General features: G+C 50.5%; 7 protein-coding genes across 7 annotated transcripts; 6 read left to right on the top strand and 1 right to left on the bottom strand.

Moving 5' to 3' along the window:
• Positions 1-406: 406 nt before the first annotated feature.
• PENARI_c016G03794 (Gfo/Idh/MocA family protein) lies at positions 407-1,867 on the bottom strand (the record flags this gene model as incomplete). Its single annotated transcript, XM_022634011.1, has 5 exons — positions 407-671; positions 726-816; positions 882-1,580; positions 1,633-1,795; positions 1,844-1,867. The coding sequence occupies 5 exons, from the start codon at positions 1,865-1,867 to the stop codon at positions 407-409; spliced, it is 1,242 nt and encodes a 413-aa protein (XP_022486068.1).
• A 542-nt stretch (positions 1,868-2,409) lies between these two features.
• On the top strand, positions 2,410-3,375 carry PENARI_c016G09679 (dihydrodipicolinate synthase family protein; the record flags this gene model as incomplete). The annotated part of the gene is made up of 1 exon (XM_022634143.1): positions 2,410-3,375. The coding sequence occupies one exon, from the start codon at positions 2,410-2,412 to the stop codon at positions 3,373-3,375; it is 966 nt and encodes a 321-aa protein (XP_022486146.1).
• Positions 3,376-5,042: 1,667 nt separating this feature from the next.
• PENARI_c016G04286 (NAD(P)-dependent alcohol dehydrogenase) lies at positions 5,043-6,354 on the top strand (the record flags this gene model as incomplete). The annotated part of the gene is made up of 5 exons (XM_022634025.1): positions 5,043-5,117; positions 5,177-5,204; positions 5,258-5,317; positions 5,378-5,419; positions 5,477-6,354. 5 exons carry the CDS (start codon positions 5,043-5,045, stop codon positions 6,352-6,354), a joined length of 1,083 nt encoding a protein of 360 aa, XP_022486096.1.
• A 752-nt stretch (positions 6,355-7,106) lies between these two features.
• On the top strand, positions 7,107-9,337 carry PENARI_c016G05555 (F-box/WD repeat-containing protein; the record flags this gene model as incomplete). Its single annotated transcript, XM_022634054.1, has 3 exons — positions 7,107-7,911; positions 7,964-8,306; positions 8,359-9,337. 3 exons carry the CDS (start codon positions 7,107-7,109, stop codon positions 9,335-9,337), a joined length of 2,127 nt encoding a protein of 708 aa, XP_022485963.1.
• Positions 9,338-9,872: 535 nt separating this feature from the next.
• eb1 (microtubule-binding protein BIM1) lies at positions 9,873-10,991 on the top strand (the record flags this gene model as incomplete). Its single annotated transcript, XM_022634204.1, has 6 exons — positions 9,873-9,886; positions 9,959-10,030; positions 10,124-10,158; positions 10,254-10,331; positions 10,387-10,874; positions 10,929-10,991. The coding sequence occupies 6 exons, from the start codon at positions 9,873-9,875 to the stop codon at positions 10,989-10,991; spliced, it is 750 nt and encodes a 249-aa protein (XP_022486121.1).
• Positions 10,992-12,339: 1,348 nt separating this feature from the next.
• On the top strand, positions 12,340-13,947 carry PENARI_c016G03420 (uncharacterized protein; the record flags this gene model as incomplete). Its single annotated transcript, XM_022634004.1, has 1 exon — positions 12,340-13,947. One exon carries the CDS (start codon positions 12,340-12,342, stop codon positions 13,945-13,947), a length of 1,608 nt encoding a protein of 535 aa, XP_022486073.1.
• Positions 13,948-15,548: 1,601 nt separating this feature from the next.
• pmcB (putative calcium-translocating P-type ATPase(PMCA-type)) lies at positions 15,549-19,692 on the top strand (the record flags this gene model as incomplete). Its single annotated transcript, XM_022634166.1, has 6 exons — positions 15,549-15,605; positions 15,742-16,635; positions 16,694-17,124; positions 17,193-17,338; positions 17,406-18,834; positions 18,897-19,692. The coding sequence occupies 6 exons, from the start codon at positions 15,549-15,551 to the stop codon at positions 19,690-19,692; spliced, it is 3,753 nt and encodes a 1,250-aa protein (XP_022486166.1).
• Between the last annotated feature and the right edge of the window lie 583 nt (positions 19,693-20,275).

The following is a 20,275-nucleotide window of genomic DNA, read 5'->3' as shown; positions in this document are numbered from 1 at the left end:
ATTCATGGCTTATCCAGGCATCTCCAGGCATGAAATGCCTGCTTCGCCAAGCATGAAGCTCATGAACAGCATTGAACCTACCATATAGAGTATAGTTCAGGGGAAATGCTTCTCATTAAATATGATCTCTCTCTTATGGAGGAGAGATCAGACCTAAACAACCTCGTTGGCATTGACTAACTTATAGCTTCCTAGTATCATTCATCGTATCTCTAGTTTCAACACCAATGACATTCTAGGTCCTTAACTTACCACTTCAAACATTTATACTGTCTTAAAGCCACACGTCGCGAGGCTTACTTCAATCGCCAGGGCACTATGTTAGAATTAATACAGATGCTACGCCTTCCCTGCGATGGTTGATAAATATGGATCCATTTCATTTGGCCTTTTACATAATTCCAAATTACTTTAGCTCCCATTTATCTCCCTCAGACACAATCTCAACAGGCCGCCTCTCATCCAGCGACTTACGTCCAGCATCTAGGATAGCAGTTGTGCCAATGGTATTGCGGAGGGTAGGCAGTGGGCGGGCATCCAGCTGATCAAGGGTCACACGGCCCTCGTTCACGGCAGTCACAGCATCAATAAACTTCTCGAAGCTGATGTAGCCGTATCCGGTCTGTCCACTGAAGTTGCCCTCCTCATCGGGAGCGTAGCGCATATAGAATCTGCGTTTGGGGTTAGACTTGTAAACTGTATGAGGGATAGTCGGAAGGTCTTACGGATTCACCCAGATCAGACCCTGGTCATCGCCGGTCACGTCGTAGCCGCGCTTAGCTTGGTTAACGCGGATTTCACCGTTGGCGGCCATATCTGGTTCAATGCGTTAGAATGGTGTATGTGGGAGTTAACAGGTGTTCAAGAGATAATAAACATACAGTGGAAGTACTGGTTGGAGTGAACACCAGCGTTTTGAGGTGCCGTCCAGCTAGCAGTGTAGACACCGGTAGCAATCTTCGATGGGTCATCACGACGACGCCACTCAACCAAAAGAGTAATAGTATCCTCGGTCTCGGGGACACAGCCAAGCGCAGCAGCGGTACCCTGGGATGCAGTAGCTGTGACCCGCACAGGCTTGTATTCCGGGACCATGCTCTCACAGATATCGATGTGGTGAGAGTTCAGGTAGTAAGAGATATCAGAATCACGGCCGGCCCAGGCCTTGAAGGTTTCGAGCTGGCTCTTGGGCTGACTCATGTAGCTGTAGAAGTAGTTGAAGTCACCGAGGGTCTTAGCCTTGGCCCGCGCATCAGAGTACGCGGGGTCGAAGCGCTTGTGGTGCTCGACGAAGACGAAAACGCCGTGCTTGCGCGCGGCCTCGACGAGGGATAGGTGGTCGCCTAGCCGCTGGGTTGCGGGCTTGGTGATCAACACATGGTGCCCGCGCTCAATGGCGTACAGGGCAATGGGGTAGTGGGTTGAGTCGGGGGTGAAAATTGTAATGGCGGAGCCACGGGGGAGGGCGTCAATGGCGGTCTTGTATGCGTCTGGGTCTGTCTGGTCGTCCGCGGGGAACGAGGCAAATGAGGTGTCGAGGTTGTTGTAGACCTGTGAGATGTTGCGGTGCAAGTGGTCACCTAGTATTATTGTTAATCGTTTTCTTTGCCTTGTGTTCCTTGTTCAACTTACGGATACCGGGGAACTTCTTGCCCGACACGCCCACCATGCTCAGGTCGCCAACCTTGCCTCGTCGGCGCAGGTCAAACAGCGTGAGGCCTACCACGCCGACCTTCTTGTCTGAGCCGGAAGCACCACCACCGACAAATCCAGTGGTGTACTCGCCGGTGCCGACCTGTCAATTTGTTAGCTTGCATCTACTGCGGGGAGTCGCTTGCCATACCATCAAAACGCTAGGAGGAGCCATGATGTCAATGATAAAGATTGTAATCCGGGGAACTCTGGGGAATGAAGACTTTTAAGAAGAGAAAGCAGAGAAACCGGGATGTTTAGTTGCTGGAATAATTCTTCCGGCGTTTGAAGCTCAATAGCCGTCATATCTTATCGTCATGCCTTTTTTATCTCTCTTCATCTTTTTACCTCTCTACTTCTTTAATTATTTTGCTTCTACATCTACATGCTCTGAATAATCTCAATTGCCTTTTTTATTCAGCTTTGAATATACTCATGCCCTCCTTGCTTCTTCAACGGCTATTCTGCGCCGTCTTTACCCGCCTTCTACCCCTCATGCCCCCACACTCGCCGCGCATGAAGTGATTGGTGGAATGCAATTCTCCGCCATACAATGCGCCTCGGAGCATTCGCCGACGTGGGGGAATGATGGCCCGAAGTGATAGAATTGTCTATATACCCCTCTCATCCAGGCAAGTTGTTCCTCAATCCAATCAACTCACAAATTCCAGAATCATGTCGCCCACCGCACTCCGACCCGGCGTCTATGCGCCCACAATGACCTTCTTCGACGCCCAGACCGAAGATCTCGATATTGCCTCTATCCGTCGACACGCCGTGCGCCTGGCCAAGGCCGGCCTCGTCGGCCTCGTAACAATGGGCTCAAACGGTGAGGCAGTGCACCTCACCCGCGAAGAGCGCATGACCGTCACTCGCGAGACCCGCTCCGCTCTCGATGAAGCCGGCTTCAAGAACGTGCCCGTCATCGCCGGTGCCAGTGAGAACAGCATCCGCGGCACCATCGATCTTTGCAAGGAAGTCGCTGCTTCTGGTGGCGAGTACGTCCTGATCGTGCCCCCCAGCTACTACCGCTACGCCGTCGGTAACGACGAGACACTGTACGAGTACTTCACAGCCGTCGCCGATGGCTCGCCCATTCCTCTTATCCTGTACAACTACCCCGGTGCCGTTGCAGGTATCGACATGGACTCCGACCTCATCATTCGCATCTCCCAACACCCCAACATTGTCGGCACTAAGTTCACTTGCGCCAACACGGGCAAGCTGACCCGTGTCGCAAGTGCCCTGGGCGCTATCACCCCCTCTTCCCCTCTGGCCCCGGCTCAGCGCACTGCTACTGTCTCCAAGCCCGACGCCAAGCATCCATACGTTGCCTTCGGTGGTATTGCCGACTTCAGTCTCCAGACTCTGGTATCTGGGGGCTCTGCCATTCTCGCCGGTGGCGCTAATGTCCTTCCCCGTCTTTGTGTGCGCATCTTCACTCTCTGGTCTGAGGGTCGTCTCACTGAGGCTATTGAGGCTCAGCAGCAGCTCAGTGCTGCTGACTGGGTTCTTACCAAAGCTGCCATTCCTGGTACCAAGGGTGCTATTCAGTCTTACTACGGATACGGTGGCTTCCCCCGCCGACCTCTCGGCCGTCTCAGTGAAGAACAAACTAAGACTATTGCTAATAAGATTAAGCCTGCTATGGATGTGGAGTTGTCTCTACCTGACGTCGCATAAAAGCTCGGCTGTATGATCCATGCCTACTAATATAAAATTCAAATTATAAGTTTTGATCAGTCCGGCTAAGTAGTTTAAACCTTACCATAGACTTTGGCGATCTTTTATTTATCCAGTTCTGTGATACTTGCCTACGGCAGTCTACTGCCGCCACTATTAAACCTCGTAGTCTAATATAGCTATATAGTAGAAGTATCGCGTAATATGTCACGATAATATCAACTATATAATTATCTATAATACGGTTAGGACTTCTTACTTTTTGCTCTCTTTTTTGCTCTCTTTTTTGCTCTCTTTTTTGCTCTCCCATTAATTCGCTTCCTTTACCCACTAGCCGTATAGGACATAGTATAGTATAGATAGGAATAGCGGGATTGCTAATTTACTACGGGCAGAATTCTTTCAGTATCTACCGTACTTGCCATCTAAAGTAGCATACGCGGATATTATACCCCGTTTTGATATCGGCATATACCACTCAGTCGACTTTTTATTCTTGAAGCATACACCCACTCTATATCCTTTGGTGAAATATGAAATCCTCGGAAATCTCTTTCCCTCTAAACACCATGAACGAACCACCAAAAACGATCCACCCAACATGGCGATTTTTCTTCCGATGTGAGCGCCTCGAACGAGTCCTCGCCATCATGAGACATATCCCAACGCCCAATTTCTCCGAAGAAGATCTTCTCGCCACAGAAGTCGATCTCAACAAGATAGACGAGGAGTTCGGCTTGGTTCCACCATGGAAAAAGAGGGGCCAAAATAGGGCGAAAACAATGAAACGGTCTACTCGCTTCAAGGCTTTCGTGTAGAGACCACCCGATACTTCATGGCACTATATACAATACTCGCCGATTCCATAAATCTTTCCCGCTCTCATGGTGTGGCGGCTCGGGTTCAACACACCCGAAAGACCGAACCCATCATTAGCTACGAGATGAAGTGAAAACGTATCAAAGCTCATTCAAATAAGCAGCATGAAAGACCCCCTGTTCTTATAACCAGATCCTGACCCTAGTAAGCCCAAGCCCTAACTCCAAGCCCTGCATACTTCTTATCACGATAAGCCCGGAAATCAATTTGTCCCTCTCCTCTCATTGGTGGAAAATCTCCCAGTAGAAGTTGATACGAGAGCCCCAATGCGACAAAGTAGACCATGGATGTACAACCCTACGTAGGCAGGTCAAGCGTTGGTGACATGTATACCCCCAAATTAGACTCCACAGGACAAAACAAACCCCACGCTGCCCAGGAATCTGATCTTCTTCCAGCGCATTATCTTTCCTCTCGGATGAGACATTCAATCCATCTCGCTCTTTGATTCCCGGACCGTAGTTGCTAGTTCCGCCGGTGGAGTCGTTTCGCGGTATGATGTCCGAGCCTGTGGGGCAGTCGTACTGTACAGTATAGGTAGACTGTGGTATTGTGTCACCAGTGAGACTATATCCCGCATTGGTTTGGAATGGAAAGGTGCTTCGCGATCCGTGCTCGTTGCTTTTGGAATTTTCGTGGTGTTGATATACGTACCCCCCTCCACCCCACGCTGGTCTTTTTTTCCCCTGTTTTTCTGTTCTCTTCTCTCTTCCTCTCTTCTCTTCGTATCTACTGCCTGCTTACCGTAGAGGTTCAAGACTTTGATCAATTGCTCTTTTATCTTCACAATGCCTTACCCCGAGGAAGCTGAGGGTTTCCAGGTCGATGGACCTGCGAGCTTTACCCAGTTCCACAAGCGCTTCGTGGGTTTTTTTTGGTTTGCTTTTTCTAGGGACTGCGCTGACTTGGTTTTGGGATATAGTTCAAGCTGAAGCCCTTTGGTGACTATGGTAAGTCGTGCATCATATCTCATTGCGATTGGCCTGGGACTGACTGTGTATAGATGTCGATGTTAAGATCGAGGCTTGCGGTGTCTGTGGCAGTGACGTGCACACCATCAGCGGTATGAAAGGCCTCAAGAATATAAAGCATTAAGCAGGAGCCAAGACTGACAATCTCACAGGAGGATGGGGCGAGCAAATGTTCCCTCTCTGCGTCGGACACGGTAAGCATCCCTAAAAGAAAGCACTCAACCAAATCCCTCATACTAACACCAAACCAGAAATCATCGGACGAGCAGTCCGCGTCGGACCCAAAGTAACTCTAATCAAAGAAGGCAGCCGCGTCGGTGTAGGCGCGCAGTCCTACTCCTGCGGCACATGCAAACAATGCAAGAACGACAACGAAACATACTGCCAAGTCCAAATGATGGACACTTACGGCTCGAAGTGGCCCGAGACAGGCATCATCAGCCAGGGCGGATACTCCTCGCACGTGCGCACACACGAGCACTGGGTCTTCCCCATCCCGGACGCACTGGAAAGCAACACCGTGGCGCCGATGCTGTGTGCCGGGTTGACAGCGTACTCGCCACTTGTGCGTAACGGCGCTGGACCAGGGAAGAAGGTTGGCATTGTTGGACTTGGCGGTATTGGGCATTTTGGTGTTATGTTTGCTAAGGCGTTGGGCGCGGAGACTTGGGCTATTTCGAGGTCTCGGGCTAAGGAGGCTGATGCTTTGAAGCTTGGGGCTGATGGGTATATTGCTACTGCTGAGGAGGGGTGGGAGAAGGAGCATCTTTGTTCATTTGATTTGATTATCAATTGTGCTAATTCTTCCGAGGGCTTTGATTTGCCCAGGTATTTGTCTATGATGGACGTTCATGGGCGCTGGATTAGTGTTGGACTTCCTGAGGAGGAGGGACAGGTTATCAAGGCGCAGAACCTGATTTCGAATGGTGTGCTCATTGGTGCTAGTCACTTGGGTTCTCGTCGGGAGATGCTTGAGATGTTACAGCTAGCTGCGGAGAAGGGTCTTAAGGGTTGGGTTGAGGAGATTGCTATTGGGGAGGAGGGCCTGAAGGAGGCTATGTTGCGGATGAAGAAGGGTGATGTTCATTATCGCTTTACTCTTACGGGATATGAGAAGATGTTTGGTTAGGGGTTGTATGTATAGAAGGGAGTTAGTGTTCTGGAGATTTATAGATCTTGAAATTGGTATCTTTATCTTTATGCAGTGCAACAAAGTAAGTTATGCATAATGTCTTTGAACCAAGTATAGCATTTCTTGTACCTTTGTTTCTTGAGTCAAATTTAGAAGGGCGTGGAAAAAGGTCGCCACCCGGTGACAAACCAGAAGGTAACGGTACATGGACCCGCGGTCAGATAACCGGGCGATCGAGGTAGAGGTACTCCGCAGTTCGGTTCCCCCATATTTGCCCCCCGACACTCTAAAACTCTGATCCGTGGGGCGGGTTCCCTGGGAAGTACTCGGTACTTAGTTTTGCTAGAACTTAACCACTTGTAACTTGTACCAGGTACTCTCCAATACCTAGCCTTGGAACCAATTGCTCCTGCTCAATTCACCGCCCGACTCTCAGACCCGTTCGATCGGCTTTCTGGAATTCTTCCGCCCTTTTTATCTCCCCTTGCGCCGTCGTTTCTTTCTGTTTGTTTCTCTATTGCATTCATTCTCTTTTTTTCTCTTGGTTACTGGAGTTCACAAACGGTCGTTATACATATACTCGGGCTCCTATAGATTTGCCTTTGAACTCCCCAAGATCATCATATCGACATATATTTGATCTGTCTCAGCCCCTGTCATTCATTGTCCACCGCTATCGATTCGCGGCGTTCAGATTCACACCGCTTGCATACTATTTAGCCCTTCACATACGAAGCGCGCATTTCATTATGTCGCCACGAGAGAATAACTCCTCCGCCGCCTCCACACGACGGCGCCCCTCGTTGTCGTTTCGTCCTCGCCCCCGAACAGCAGCTCCCGCCCCAGTGTCAAAGGATTTTGGTTGGGATACCTGGCAAGAGCCATCCCTGGTGAAGGTGTGCCAGGATGGCGAAGCACCAGTGTTGGAAGAAATGGAGCCGTTCCCAGATGCAGTGCCTCGGCGCCGCGGTGCCAAAAGCTTCTCGAGCTTGCGGCACCCTGTGGACGGCATCGTTGCTCTTGGACGCCGGCTGTCAGTCAGCCTTCGCAACAAGTCTTCCAAGCAAAATCTTGCTGTGGTGGAAAACGTTCATGACGACCAGGATGGCCATGAACAGTGTGAGGATCGCCATTACGCTCATGTTACGGGTTGTACCGGGCACAAGCATCATATCGCCTCCGGCAGCTGGGATCCCCGGGTGGCACCGAACAATTGGCCTCGGGGGTATAGCATCAATCGTCGTCCTTCGTTGAACAGTGTGTCTGCTCTGCATGGCTTCTATGCCCCCATTGCTTCAATCCCAGCCCCCATTCCGGGTCGGGGGCAGGAACCTCCGATTCTGCCGAACAATCGGTTCGGGGGTGCGGCGGCCCGCGCCGCTGCCGCTGCGCAGAATGAACAAATGGAGGTTGCACGTATGGCCAAGGCTGAACGGGAGTCGAATAAGATTCTCGAAATAAGAATCCCTCAGGACTCGGAGAGTGGCATTGGTATCGATCTTCGCGATCGGTCAGAGGTGTCAGATGTTGATTTGCCGGGTATCCGGCGTCTTGGTAAGAGTCATTCATGAAGTATGCTTGTAACTTCCCTGCTAACATATTTCAGACCCCATTGGCTTCCTCCCGGCTGAGATTTCAGCTCACATTCTCTCATATCTGGACCCTGACTCCCTTATGACCTGCGAGGCTGTGTCTCGTAGCTGGCTCCAAGCGTGCTCCTCGCCCGTGTGGAAGCGCGTTTTCCGTGGTGCATATGGCCGACGCCCTACGAGTGACACGACCTCCAAGATGAAGCAGTCTTCCGGGCTTGGCAAGTCAATTCCGAACCAAGATTGGAAGAAGATGTACTTGACCCGGCGCGCTCTTGATCAACGCTGGAAGGATGGCAAGGCTGCCGCCATTTACTTGCAGGGCCACCAGGATAGCGTCTATTGCTCCCAATTTGACGAGTACGTTCCACCATTCATCATCTGACCCAGTGTCACGCTAACCCACCTAAAGGAAGAAAATTATTACAGGCTCTCGTGATCGGACAATTCGCGTATGGGACGCTCACTATCCCTGGGCGTGCCAGAAAATCATTGGACCACCATCGCAGCGTGTTTATGGCCGCGGTCCAGTGAACAGTCCGACTTCCCAGGCTACTGGAACCTCCCCCTTCCTGACTATCACCCCACCATTCGTCCATCCTGATAATATCGACGAAGGCTCTGGTCCGGAGGAAGAGTCGGTGTACCACAGCGCATCAATTCTGTGTTTGCGATTCGACGAAGAGATTATGGTGACTGGGTCTTCGGACCACACCTGCATCGTGTGGGACATCAAGAACGACTACCGGCCTATCCACCGTCTTTCGGGTCACCACGCTGGTGTCCTGGATGTATGCTTCGATGACCGATACATCGTCTCATGCTCCAAGGACGCCACCATCTGCGTATGGGACCGAAAGACCGGCGAGCTGCTGAGACAGCTCGTCGGCCACCTCGGACCCGTGAACGCCGTTCAACTGCGCGGCGATCTTATCGTCTCAGCCAGTGGCGACGGCGTAGCCAAGATGTGGAACGTGGTTTCAGGCCAATGCGTGAAAGAATTCGTCAGCAAAGACCGAGGCCTGGCGTGTGTCGAGTTCAGCGACGATGGCCGGACCATCTTGACTGGCGGAAATGACCGCATAATCTACCAATTCGACGCCAACACCGGCGATCTTGTCAACGAGCTCCGTGGCCACTCTGGCCTAATCCGGTCTTTGCACTTGGATAGCGCCAATAAGCGCATTGTTAGCGGCAGCTATGATATGAGTGTCAAGGTATTTGACCGTGACACTGGCAATCTGTCTATCAACTTCCCTGGCTGGACCACGAGCTGGATGTTGAGTGTGCAGTCTGATTATAGACGTATTGTTGCGACAAGTCAGGATGCCCGCACTGTTATTATGGACTTTGGATATGGTCTAGACGGGATCGACCTTTTGGAGGAGTGATCCATTTGCTTTCTTTTGCTGGTTTATATACTGTTCATCTAGCGCTCTTTGCTTTTCATATGTGGGTTTCTTTGGCATATATATTATTCGGGAAGTTAGACTAGACTATGCCACATGGCACGGAGACAGGAACTTGTGAAACAGATTCTTGTTTGTCTTCAGCATAAACATCACATTATCGCAAAAGTAGCGACTTGGTAATTTGGGAAATACATTAATTGATTTTGAGCTATTCATCGATAATCGATAGACATAGCCTGAGGTGATAAGATTATGCCAATGTATCAGGCGGTGGAACAAGCGGTGACTCGGATTAACTAATCCTCCCGTGATTCGCCGGCAAAAGCGGACTAGTGCCACTTGGATTGATCCGTGGATTTTAGCATCAAAACAAACCCTCTACTGTTTTCCATCAGAAGACTGTCGAAAATTCCAGTGTGGTATTCTATTTCGCTCGAGTATTTTCTCGCTTAGCGCTCACCCCATACTCTTCATATCGCTTTAGCGTTTTCATTGATATCAATTTTACCCCACCATGGGTGAATCCAGGTTCGGCTTTTCTCCTATTCCCCCGCCTTCCGACTGATCGGCCCTTGCTTACGGTTGAATTTCGGTCTCTAGACAAGAATTGCTGGCATGGCTTAACAGCCTGCTGCAGCTGAACCTTACCAAGATTGAGCAGTGCGGAACTGGGTATGATCTGCCAAAGCCCCTCTCCGTTGCCTGGGCTTGCCGACCTGCCCGTTGATATATATCAGACGTGCTAACGTGTCTCTGCCATGACAGTGCTGCACTATGTCAGATCTTCGACTCTATCTTCAGTATGTAATAACTGTTTTGCAAGACAATCGATCGAGAGGCGGTCAGGCCACAGTGGTTGTATCACATTTACTGACTGGGCTTTTTCTTTGTTCAGTGGATGTTCCCATGTCGCGAGTCAAGTTCAACGTCAACACTGAATATGCCTACCTCCAGAACTTCAAGGTCCTCCAGAGTACGTACCGACATGTCCATCCACGGTCCCTATTTAACACGTCCCACTCGTGCAGATGTCTTTGCCCGCCATCAGGTCGACAAGCCCATCCCCGTCCAGTCCCTCACGAAGTGCCGCATGCAGGATAACCTAGAGTTCCTCCAGTGGGTGAAGAAATACTGGGACCAACACTATCCCGGTGGAGAATATGATTCCGTCGGCCGACGCAAGGCCTCCGGCGCGCCTGCCTCCGTTGGTGGCCCAGCTCCCACCTCCCGCGCCCCATCCTCACACAGCGCTCGTCGTGGCGTGACCCCAACGACTGGCGCCGCTCGTCCCCGCGTTGCCGGCGCTGCGACCGGAGCTGCGACCGCAGCCCTGCAGACAGAGATTGCGACACAGAAGGAGGCGATTGCCGGTCTGGAGAAGGAGCGCGACTTCTATTTTGCCAAGCTGCGCGATATTGAACTCCTGCTGCAGAGCGCCATTGAGGAGGACCCTGAACTGGAGAAGGAGGAGGACACTCTTATTAAGCACATCCAGGGCATTCTGTACTCGACCGAGGTTCGTTCGACTGGATCCCTCACGCCGGAACCCCCGCACTGACACTGGCCCTAGGACGGATTCGAGATCCCTGCTGAAGGGGAGGAGGTTGTGGCTGAGGACCTCGAGACTTTTTAAGCGAGTTCTCTCTGCCCCAGGAACCCGTTATTAAATACCCCTCTCACGTTGATTCTTGCGTTGTGCCAAATAAGATAAAACGTAGATATGGAATGCACCCACGTTTTCCGATGGTCTGATATCTTTAAATAGCTGGAGAATGGATCGGCAATACTCTAACACGGCACATTCCTTCCAGTCGAGCTTAAATACATGCATTATCCAGACCTTGTTTAGCCGAGTAAGCAATACAGTATATAGTTAGTATATAGTACAGAGTCGACCACTACCCCGTCACTACTGTCACTGTTTGTTTATACTGACTCCTTGCCTCTACTATACACATGTAAGCAGATAATTAAACCTGCATGACACGCTAAACCCCAACTGGCCTAGTCTGGGCCAGAACCTCATCGCTGCCCCCACCTGTCACTTTCTACTGGTTGATCGCCCGTACCTGCAGCCCCCGTTGGCTTTTCTGTTCTCTCTTTCTCTTTGACAAGGACAATTGACCTGAACCTGGGGGTGCTCTACAGTAGAGTAGAGGACAGAAGCATTGAAACAAGAGCAACAGAAACAAAAGTGGAACCCCATCTGATCTGTTCAAGCTGTTCGACACTAGTTCGGGTCGGGTAAGGGATTGTTTGGTTCGGTCTGGGTCCTCATTTCCGCCGTTTTCTGTCTTCTCTTCCTCTTCCATTTTGCCTATTGTTTCCCCCTTTCAGTGCGAACACGGTGTGTGTTCCCTCGTCGGGACCTTTTCAATTCTTCTCTCTGCTTTGCACTATGGACTAAGGAGGCTGGGTTCTCGTGTTTCTTCGTCACTCCTTTACTCTCCAGGTGCGTGTGGTGGACACTGTATCCGTTGGTCAGCCCACATTGAATCTATGCTAACGTGTCTTAGTGCGCTGAGTTGTTCATTCGTTTGATTACCTAGTCGACTTCTCTTCGATTAGTCGTACCTACCGACCTTGGAGTCGCCGTCCATCGTTTCGCTGTCTGCTCTGTGTTGTCGTTGTTTGTGCTGCGCGCCATTTTGAGCTCTATCTCGTCTCGAGTATCCGTCGCATATTCATGCTCATTCTTTGGTCGCATCGTTGGCTACACCTTGCCGACTTCCACTCTTTCATATCCTCTCGACTCGGTCATTCTTTTCCGGTCTGAGATCATCCACTCAATTCGATCTTTCGTTTACCTGTGCACGCCAGACCGTGCTTTTCTTTCGTGTCAACCTTGATATCACTTTTTTTTTTCTTCCCGCACGCGTGGAAACTCAACCTCTGTGAGGATCTACGGGACTTTTCGCCCCCACTGTTTGATATCTTACCTTCACGTCAACAATTGTCTATATTTGTGAGGGATCGACAAGATGCATCACAGTCATTTCCGCCACTCTCGCATTGAGAGGCTCATGAGCGCCAGGCACCACCTACAGGCCGAACTAACCGACGATGCCATTGACACCGGCTTACTTGAAGACCACTCTTCGTCAGCGACTCCCAATCTCCCTGCTACTGATGTCATTACGGATGAGACTTGCGATCCGTCGAAGAATGCCACGTGCCTTGAGTGTGAGATGAATGGGTCTGATAAATCACCTCAGAAACGGGATGAGACTACACCTACTGCTACGACTGTTGTTGAGACTGTCTTGCAAGTAGTCGACACTAGCTCGCATACTCTCTGGCAGTCGACTGGGGCTGCTTTTCCGACGACATTTTCAGATCCATCAGTGGGCACTTTTACCATACCGCCCTCTGATAGTGCGACTGCAACCGCGACTGCCTCTGTCTCCGTTTCTGCGGAACTGTCGATGCCCACGTTACCTCCACTTGTGTCTGCCACTCAGTCGGCTACATCACTGCTTAGCGAATCCTCATTAAGCAGCATTACGAATTCGACTCAATCTACTACGAGTACGACAAGCAGCACCGCTCGTGCTCCCTCGTCATCAAGAATTGTGTCGGCCATCAGCTCTCCGGCGACCTCGACTCCTCTTGTTGCTCCTTCAACCGTGTCCTCTTCTAGTTTCAACTCACCCTATGGGTACTACTGGTCACAATCGGAATCTGATTGGGCCTCATCGACCTCGGCAATCTCAACCGCAACCTATACGTCCTCCTCGACAAGTTCCTATGGAACCTCTGAAGAGACCAGCACTGAAACAGGTGGCGGTTCCACACCAACAGCTAGTGAAACGACCGCCGTAGGAACTGGTTCATCGAGTGACGCCGCTACACCCAAAATCGTTGGTGGGGTAGTTGGATCGATCGCCGGTCTCGCTCTGCTTTTGTTCCTCCTTGTCTACTTCCTTCGTCGCCGAGGACTACTCCGTGGTAAAATGGGGGCTCATGCTCCTCTCTCGGACGACGCAGCAATTGGAACTGTAGCTGGAGCTGGAACAAGAGAAATCGCCGAACGTCGGTCAAGCAACGACCCCCTTTTCACCGCATCGTACTTTGCCCCCGCTTTCATGAAACGCTGGCGTCAGTCAACTCAAACAGTGCGTACCGAAAGTACCATCGACTCAAATTCCAGCGAACGCGGTTTCCAAAAGATATCCGGGCGAAAACTTCCCCCCGTTCTCACACATGGTGGTGATGGATTCGGCGGCGGCCTAGATGGGGACTCCCCCACAGTCCCAGGTTTCCCCCCTACTTCTCCAGGTCCAGGACCAACTGGCTCTCCTGCCTTCCATGCTCCGCCCCCTGCCTCGCCATATGGTATGCCCCTCGACTCAAAATACACCCGTGAGATCGAAGAGCACCGGCCACCTGTCCCGCCTTCCCCCGTGCACCTCCCCATATCCAACACCGTGCCTGTTGCCACTCCCATCACAGTGACGCCAGCTCATCCTGTGGCCCAGCCCCAGAGTGCCATTCCCATCGTCCCGCAGCGACCAGATGGGTTGGGCCGCAGCTTGCCGAGCTTCGACGGGAGTCGAAGCAGTCGATTCACGGAGGGCATCGACATGTGATGCCCTAGCATGGGCTATGTGAAATGACGGATATGATGTGCTGGTGGCTTGGCACTACCCATATATGGACACGACTGGTTTCTTGAGCGTTCGAGTGAGCACGGGGTCGTCTTTTCTTGTTTATTTTTCTTGTTTGAGTCAGTGTATTTTGCCCCAGCTTCGCTTTTTGGTCACTTTCTTGAGCGAACTCTCTCTGTCTTTGAGTGTTTCTTGTTTTATATTTCTCACTTATTGATACCCCCCTTCTCTTTTCTCTCATCTCTGACTCCCTTTTCCCTTGAAAGTAAGGCATTTCTCCCTAATCCCTTCTCACTCCCCCTTTTTTTATACGTCACTTTGCACATGTCATTTTGAGATTGGGCCTGTTTATATTATTTGCCCGTGTCGAGGTCTGAATCATATCAGCCGGGCTAATCAATGTAATGTTTGGATTAGCTATTCTCACTGATGGTAGCCTAAACTGGGGCTGTGACTCCAGAAGTAAAAGTCAGCCTGTTCGAGGATCTACGCTGTATATGTATTGCCTCCTAGGTGAAACTAGGCTTACTGCAGGTGGATAGGGTACCTGATGACCCCTGGTCAGCCTCCTTGAGCCATACAGTAGATCACCGAGCCACATCTACAATGCACCGCCACACCACTCGCCACAGAAGGCGAACTGCTCCCAAGCCGTCTAAGCCTCCTTTCCTTCCCTTTCCTCGAATCAAAATTCCCTCAGAGAAAACTCCAATCCCTGTTCTGCCAATGCCCCTGACAAAACATGATATCTCGTGCCCATGACACACGGCTTGACACGGCTTACGCGCTCAAGTGGACATTCCCATCGCAACGACACTTCGGCAGATTACGCCTCTGACGCAAAAAGACTCGTCTCGACTGATTAGACTCAACAAAAAGTCAACTGCCAATTCAATATACCTCTGATGGGGGGGATATTGATTGCTATGCAACCTCATTGGATCAACCCATGGAGGCGCAGTCTAGCGGTCTCCCGGCGCCAAATCGCGTCATGGCCTCGCATTGGATGCACTCGGCTTGGCGTATCGCTATCCATGATTGATGTTTGACAATTTGGTCATTTTAGCTATAGCTGTCATGCATTACCCAGTTACAGAAAGAAAGGTCCGGCGCGTAGATTCCTCAGCTGTTTCCTGTTCCCTGGGGGTGACTATCGTTTTTTCCGTATGATGCTTCGCCTTCATTACTGTATGTACACATTGTACTTGGTCCACATACCTGGGCAGCGTAGCGCTGGTCTTGGAAGGGGGGCTGTGTTGTAATCAGTGCCACCTCGATTATTCCCTCTTTAAGGGAGATATAATTTACTGTTTGCTTTCTTTTCTCTTGGGTATCATATTTCGCGCTACTTGGCATTGTTCATAGTCAGGGCTTCTTGCCGAACTGTTTGGACTTCGACAGTATCGTGTCTCGGCATCTCTGGGCACACTACACAGCCACCATCATCCAACTAGAGGGAAATCTCTTGGGATAATAAGGACTCTTCCCCGCGGCATTCGACATTCGATACAATCCTGAGACGAATATTAAGGGTTTCTTTTGAAAAGCTCGCTCTTTTGATTCGCAGAGCGCTCTGCCTCACCATGTCATCCTCTAACGATGACACACCCCGTCAGGACTCACTATTAAGCCCTGTTATAGTAACGGATTTTTCAAATCCGAGCAGAGAGGTTGGTCTTCCAAAATCAACCCTATATACAATACATACATATACCTACCCTCCCAGAACCAAATCCACTAACTATCTGCTCTATTTCTTGCTTTCTTTCTATACAGCGCTCTCTCTCTGCTGCCTCTTCTTCCTGGTCTAGTCCCACGGATCTAGATCACAGTCCAACATCTCCAGTCTCGCCAACCATGGCCTGGAACCACCTTGATCCAGCAAGGCTGATGGTACATCAGACCTCGCATCATCGCCCATCCAATTCTATAGATGGCGACACATTACGGCCGCGGTCGGACTCATTCACTTCATCGGCTGATACGATGGTCCGCTCGCGTGCCAATTCAGATGTCCATTCTGACCACGCAGTCAACGTCGTCTATGACGACGTCTCATTGTCTGATGCTTTGAATCCAGACCCGAGGAATGAGAGTGACTTTCAAGTGGAGGATAATCGGTTTGCCTTCTCGCCCGGCCAGCTAAATAAAATGCAGAATCCGAAGTCCCTTGCTGCTTTCCATGCTCTAGGTGGTTTGCAGGGATTGGAACGTGGTCTGCGCACTGATCTTGATGCTGGCTTGTCTGTCGATGAAGCTTGTCTTGAGGGGGCCGTCGACTTCGAGGAGGTTGCTCCTTCTACGCATGTTAAGTCGACTGCCAAATCAATACCCAAGACTGAGGTTCCTCCTCCCGCCCCGGTTTCATCAGGTGCGGGCTCGCCATTCGAGGATCGTATTCGTGTCTTCAGTCAAAACAGGTTGCCTGCTCGGAAGTCGACGGGTTTTTTTAAATTGTTCTGGATTGCTTATAATGATAAGATTATTATATTGTTGACTATCGCCGCCGTTGTCTCATTATCCCTCGGGATATACGAGACCGTCGACGGAGGCACAGGCGTCGACTGGGTGGAAGGAGTAGCCATCTGCGTGGCAATCCTCATTGTCACAATTGTCACTGCAGCAAACGACTGGCAAAAGGAAAGACAATTCGCCAAACTCAACCAACGGGTTAGTACTACGCAGCCCTTCATCTGAACAGCAAATTCCAATCTAACACATATTCCAGAACAACGACCGCGAAGTAAAAGTCATCCGCTCCGGCAAATCAACAATGGTCTCCATATACGACATCCTAGTCGGCGATGTTCTCCACCTGGAACCTGGCGACGCAATCCCCGCCGACGGCGTCCTGGTAACAGGCCACGGCGTGAAATGCGACGAATCCTCTGCCACCGGCGAATCAGATGCAATGAAGAAAACACCTGGCCATGAAGTCTGGCAGCAGATAGTCGATGGGAGAGCTACCAAAAAACTGGATCCGTTCCTTATTTCCGGTAGTAAGGTGCTGGAGGGTGTTGGCACTTACTTGGTTACCAGTGTTGGGCCGTACTCTACTTATGGGCGGATTTTGCTTTCATTGCAGACTCCTAATGACCCTACGCCGCTTCAGGTTAAGCTTGGGAACTTGGCGGATTGGATTGGGTATCTTGGTACTGCGTGAGTCTTGGTCCTTTTTTTTGTTTATGAATTTGAGGCTTGGGGTATGGATTACTGACGGTTTATAGGGCTGCTGGTGTTTTGTTCTTTGTTCTTTTCTTCCGGTTTGTTGCTGATTTGCCTAATCATCCGGAGAAGAATGGAGCTATGAAGGGCAAGGAGTTTGTTGATATCCTTATTGTTGCTGTTACTGTTATTGTTGTTGCTATCCCGGGTAAGTTGTTACATCTCACCTGGCACTGTTGATTATAGGGCTTTACTAATCTGTCTTGCTTCTATAGAGGGTCTTCCATTGGCAGTGACATTGGCTTTGGCCTTTGCTACCACTCGAATGGTTAAGGAGAACAACCTTGTTCGTGTGCTTCGAGCTTGCGAGACAATGGGAAATGCTACTGTCATCTGCTCCGACAAGACAGGCACACTTACCCAGAACAAGATGACAGTCGTTGCTGGAACTTGGGGCTCGGATCAGAGCTTCAGCCAGTCAATTGATGGCGAAGAGGAAGATCTAAACTCGATGACCACATCTGAGATCTCTCAGCAACTCTCAGCCCCCATCCGAGACTTGATCATTAAGAGTGTTGCTTTAAACTCCACTGCCTTCGAGCAGGAAAAGGAAGGGGGTAAAGAATTCGTTGGTAGCAAGACCGAAGTCGCAATGCTCCAGCTAGCCCGTGATTACATGGGCATGGATCTTGTCTCGGAGCGTGGCTCTGCCGAAATCGTACAATTGATTCCCTTCGACTCTGCCAGGAAGTGTATGGGTGTCGTGTACCGTGTTCCTGGTTTGGGATACCGTCTCCTCGTTAAGGGAGCATCCGAATTGATGGTCCGCGTTTGCACTGCCCAAATCGCAAACATCGATTCCTCTAAAGAGAATATCGATGTTGAGCAGCTTTCCGACCAACAAAACCAGCATATTTTGGAACTCATCGATAATTATGCTCACAAGTCTCTTCGGACGATTGGTATGGTTTACAAGGACTTCGCTAGCTGGCCTCCCGCAGAGGCTAAGAGCCCTGAGGACCCTTCCTCCGCCAATTTCGAAGAAGTCTTCCATGGCATGACCTGGGTCGGCGTCGTGGGTATTCAAGACCCTCTACGCCCCGAGGTTCCTGCAGCCATTCGCAAATGCCACTCTGCAGGTGTGCAAGTCAAAATGGTGACGGGAGACAACGTCGCCACAGCCACAGCCATCGCGTCTTCCTGTGGAATCAAGACAGAAGATGGACTTGTGATGGAAGGACCCAAGTTCCGACAATTGACAGACGCGGAGATGGACGAAGTCATCCCCCGTCTGCAGGTTCTGGCACGGTCATCCCCGGAAGACAAGCGTATCTTGGTCGAACGACTCAAAGTGCTTGGCGAGACTGTCGCTGTTACTGGCGATGGTACCAATGACGGACCGGCTTTGCGAACTGCAGATGTCGGTTTCTCCATGGGTATTGCTGGTACTGAGGTCGCTAAGGAAGCGAGTTCGATCATCCTTCTCGATGATAATTTCCGGTCTATTGTTACGGCTATTTCTTGGGGCCGAGCTGTCAATGATGCCGTTGCCAAGTTTTTGCAGTTCCAGATTACGGTTAACATCACTGCTGTGGTGCTCACTTTCATTTCGTCTGTCTACAGCAGTGATAACACTAGTGTTTTGAATGCTGTGCAGTTGCTCTGGGTGAACCTGATCATGGATACGTTCGCTGCCTTAGCTCTGTAAGATCCCCTTCATGCATATATCTCAATCACGATTTTTTACTAACATATCAAAAATCCAGAGCAACAGATGCCCCCACAGAAAAGATCCTCGACCGCAAACCCGTCCCAAAACACGCTTCCCTCTTCACCCTCACAATGTGGAAGATGATCCTCGGCCAAGCCGTCTACCAACTGGCTGTGACATTCATGCTTTATTTCGCCGGCGACAAGCTCCTCAACGCCCACCTCAACTCAGACCCTAACCACCCGGAAATCCGCGAAAAGGAACTCGCAACAGTAGTATTCAACACGTTCGTGTGGATGCAGATCTTCAACGAATTTAACAATCGCCGCCTGGACAACAAATTCAATATCTTCGAAGGCATGTTGCGCAACTATTGGTTCCTGGGAATCAACGCCATCATGGTCGGCGGTCAGGTCATGATCGTCTACGTTGGTGGTCAGGCTTTCGGCGTTACCCGCTTGAGTGGTATTCTCTGGGGTGTGTGTATCATCTGCTCTATTGCTTGTCTGCCTTGGGCGGTTGTCCTGCGCATTATCCCTGATTACCATTTCGGAATTGTCTTCAATGCCGTTGTTGGTGGTATGACTTTTGTCCTGCGGCCTCTTTCTAAGGGTTGCAAGGTTCTTGGTCGGGGTATCAAGGCTTGCTTCCGGCCTGTAAAACGCCTTACTCGTCGTGTCTTCAGACGGAAGGTGGAAACTGAAGATGCATTGAATCCTCAGTCGTCCGAGTCTTCGGATCTTGAACAGGCTTCTGCTCGATTTGAATTGAGCAAGCAGAAGTCCCCTGAGCGTCCTATAACGCCCCCTGCTATTGCTGTTCCGCCTATTACGATTACTGCCTCTCCTTGATTGACATTTAGCGTTGGTGTTGTTGGCGTTTTTTGTTTACTTGCTTTTATTTTTCATGCTCTATCTGTATATAAGGTTAAATGATTGACTACTTAGAAGCGTGTATAGACACTACACTATGCACAGGGACTTTCTCGGACCTCAAAAATAGCAATATAGCGAGATTTATAGTACCATCTCAACAAAATATGAAAATTGACTCGATTTGACAAGACAACACTTTAATGTCTCTATAATTCCCATAATAAATAAGAAATGATATCCAGCCAGGCAGCTGGATTGAGGTCGGTTCTAGTTACATTGCTGCCTCAGGCCACCGCACCCATCAACCAAGTGTCCAGCTCCATCTCCCGACCCCCCAATTGACTGACTGTTCATTGCTCTCTCGACCTACCCCGGAACCTACTTGTGACCGTTGAATTGGCTCTCCTCTCCGTGCTCTCTTAAACGTCACTCTCTCTATCTCCATTCGATCCCATCCCACCAGACACTCCCACGTCACTAACCTCCCCGCTCCCCACCGCACCGCCATACCAAACAGAGCACCCTCCACAAACAGCCCTCCCCCGGACATCCCTCACCA

The sequence above is a fragment of the Penicillium arizonense genome (assembly GCF_001773325.1).
Source record: "Penicillium arizonense strain CBS 141311 chromosome Unknown PENARI_contig016, whole genome shotgun sequence".
Lineage (NCBI taxonomy): Eukaryota > Fungi > Ascomycota > Eurotiomycetes > Eurotiales > Aspergillaceae > Penicillium > Penicillium arizonense.
Note: the sequence above shows the minus strand (reverse complement) of the source record. Positions and strands in the feature narration are given on the sequence as shown.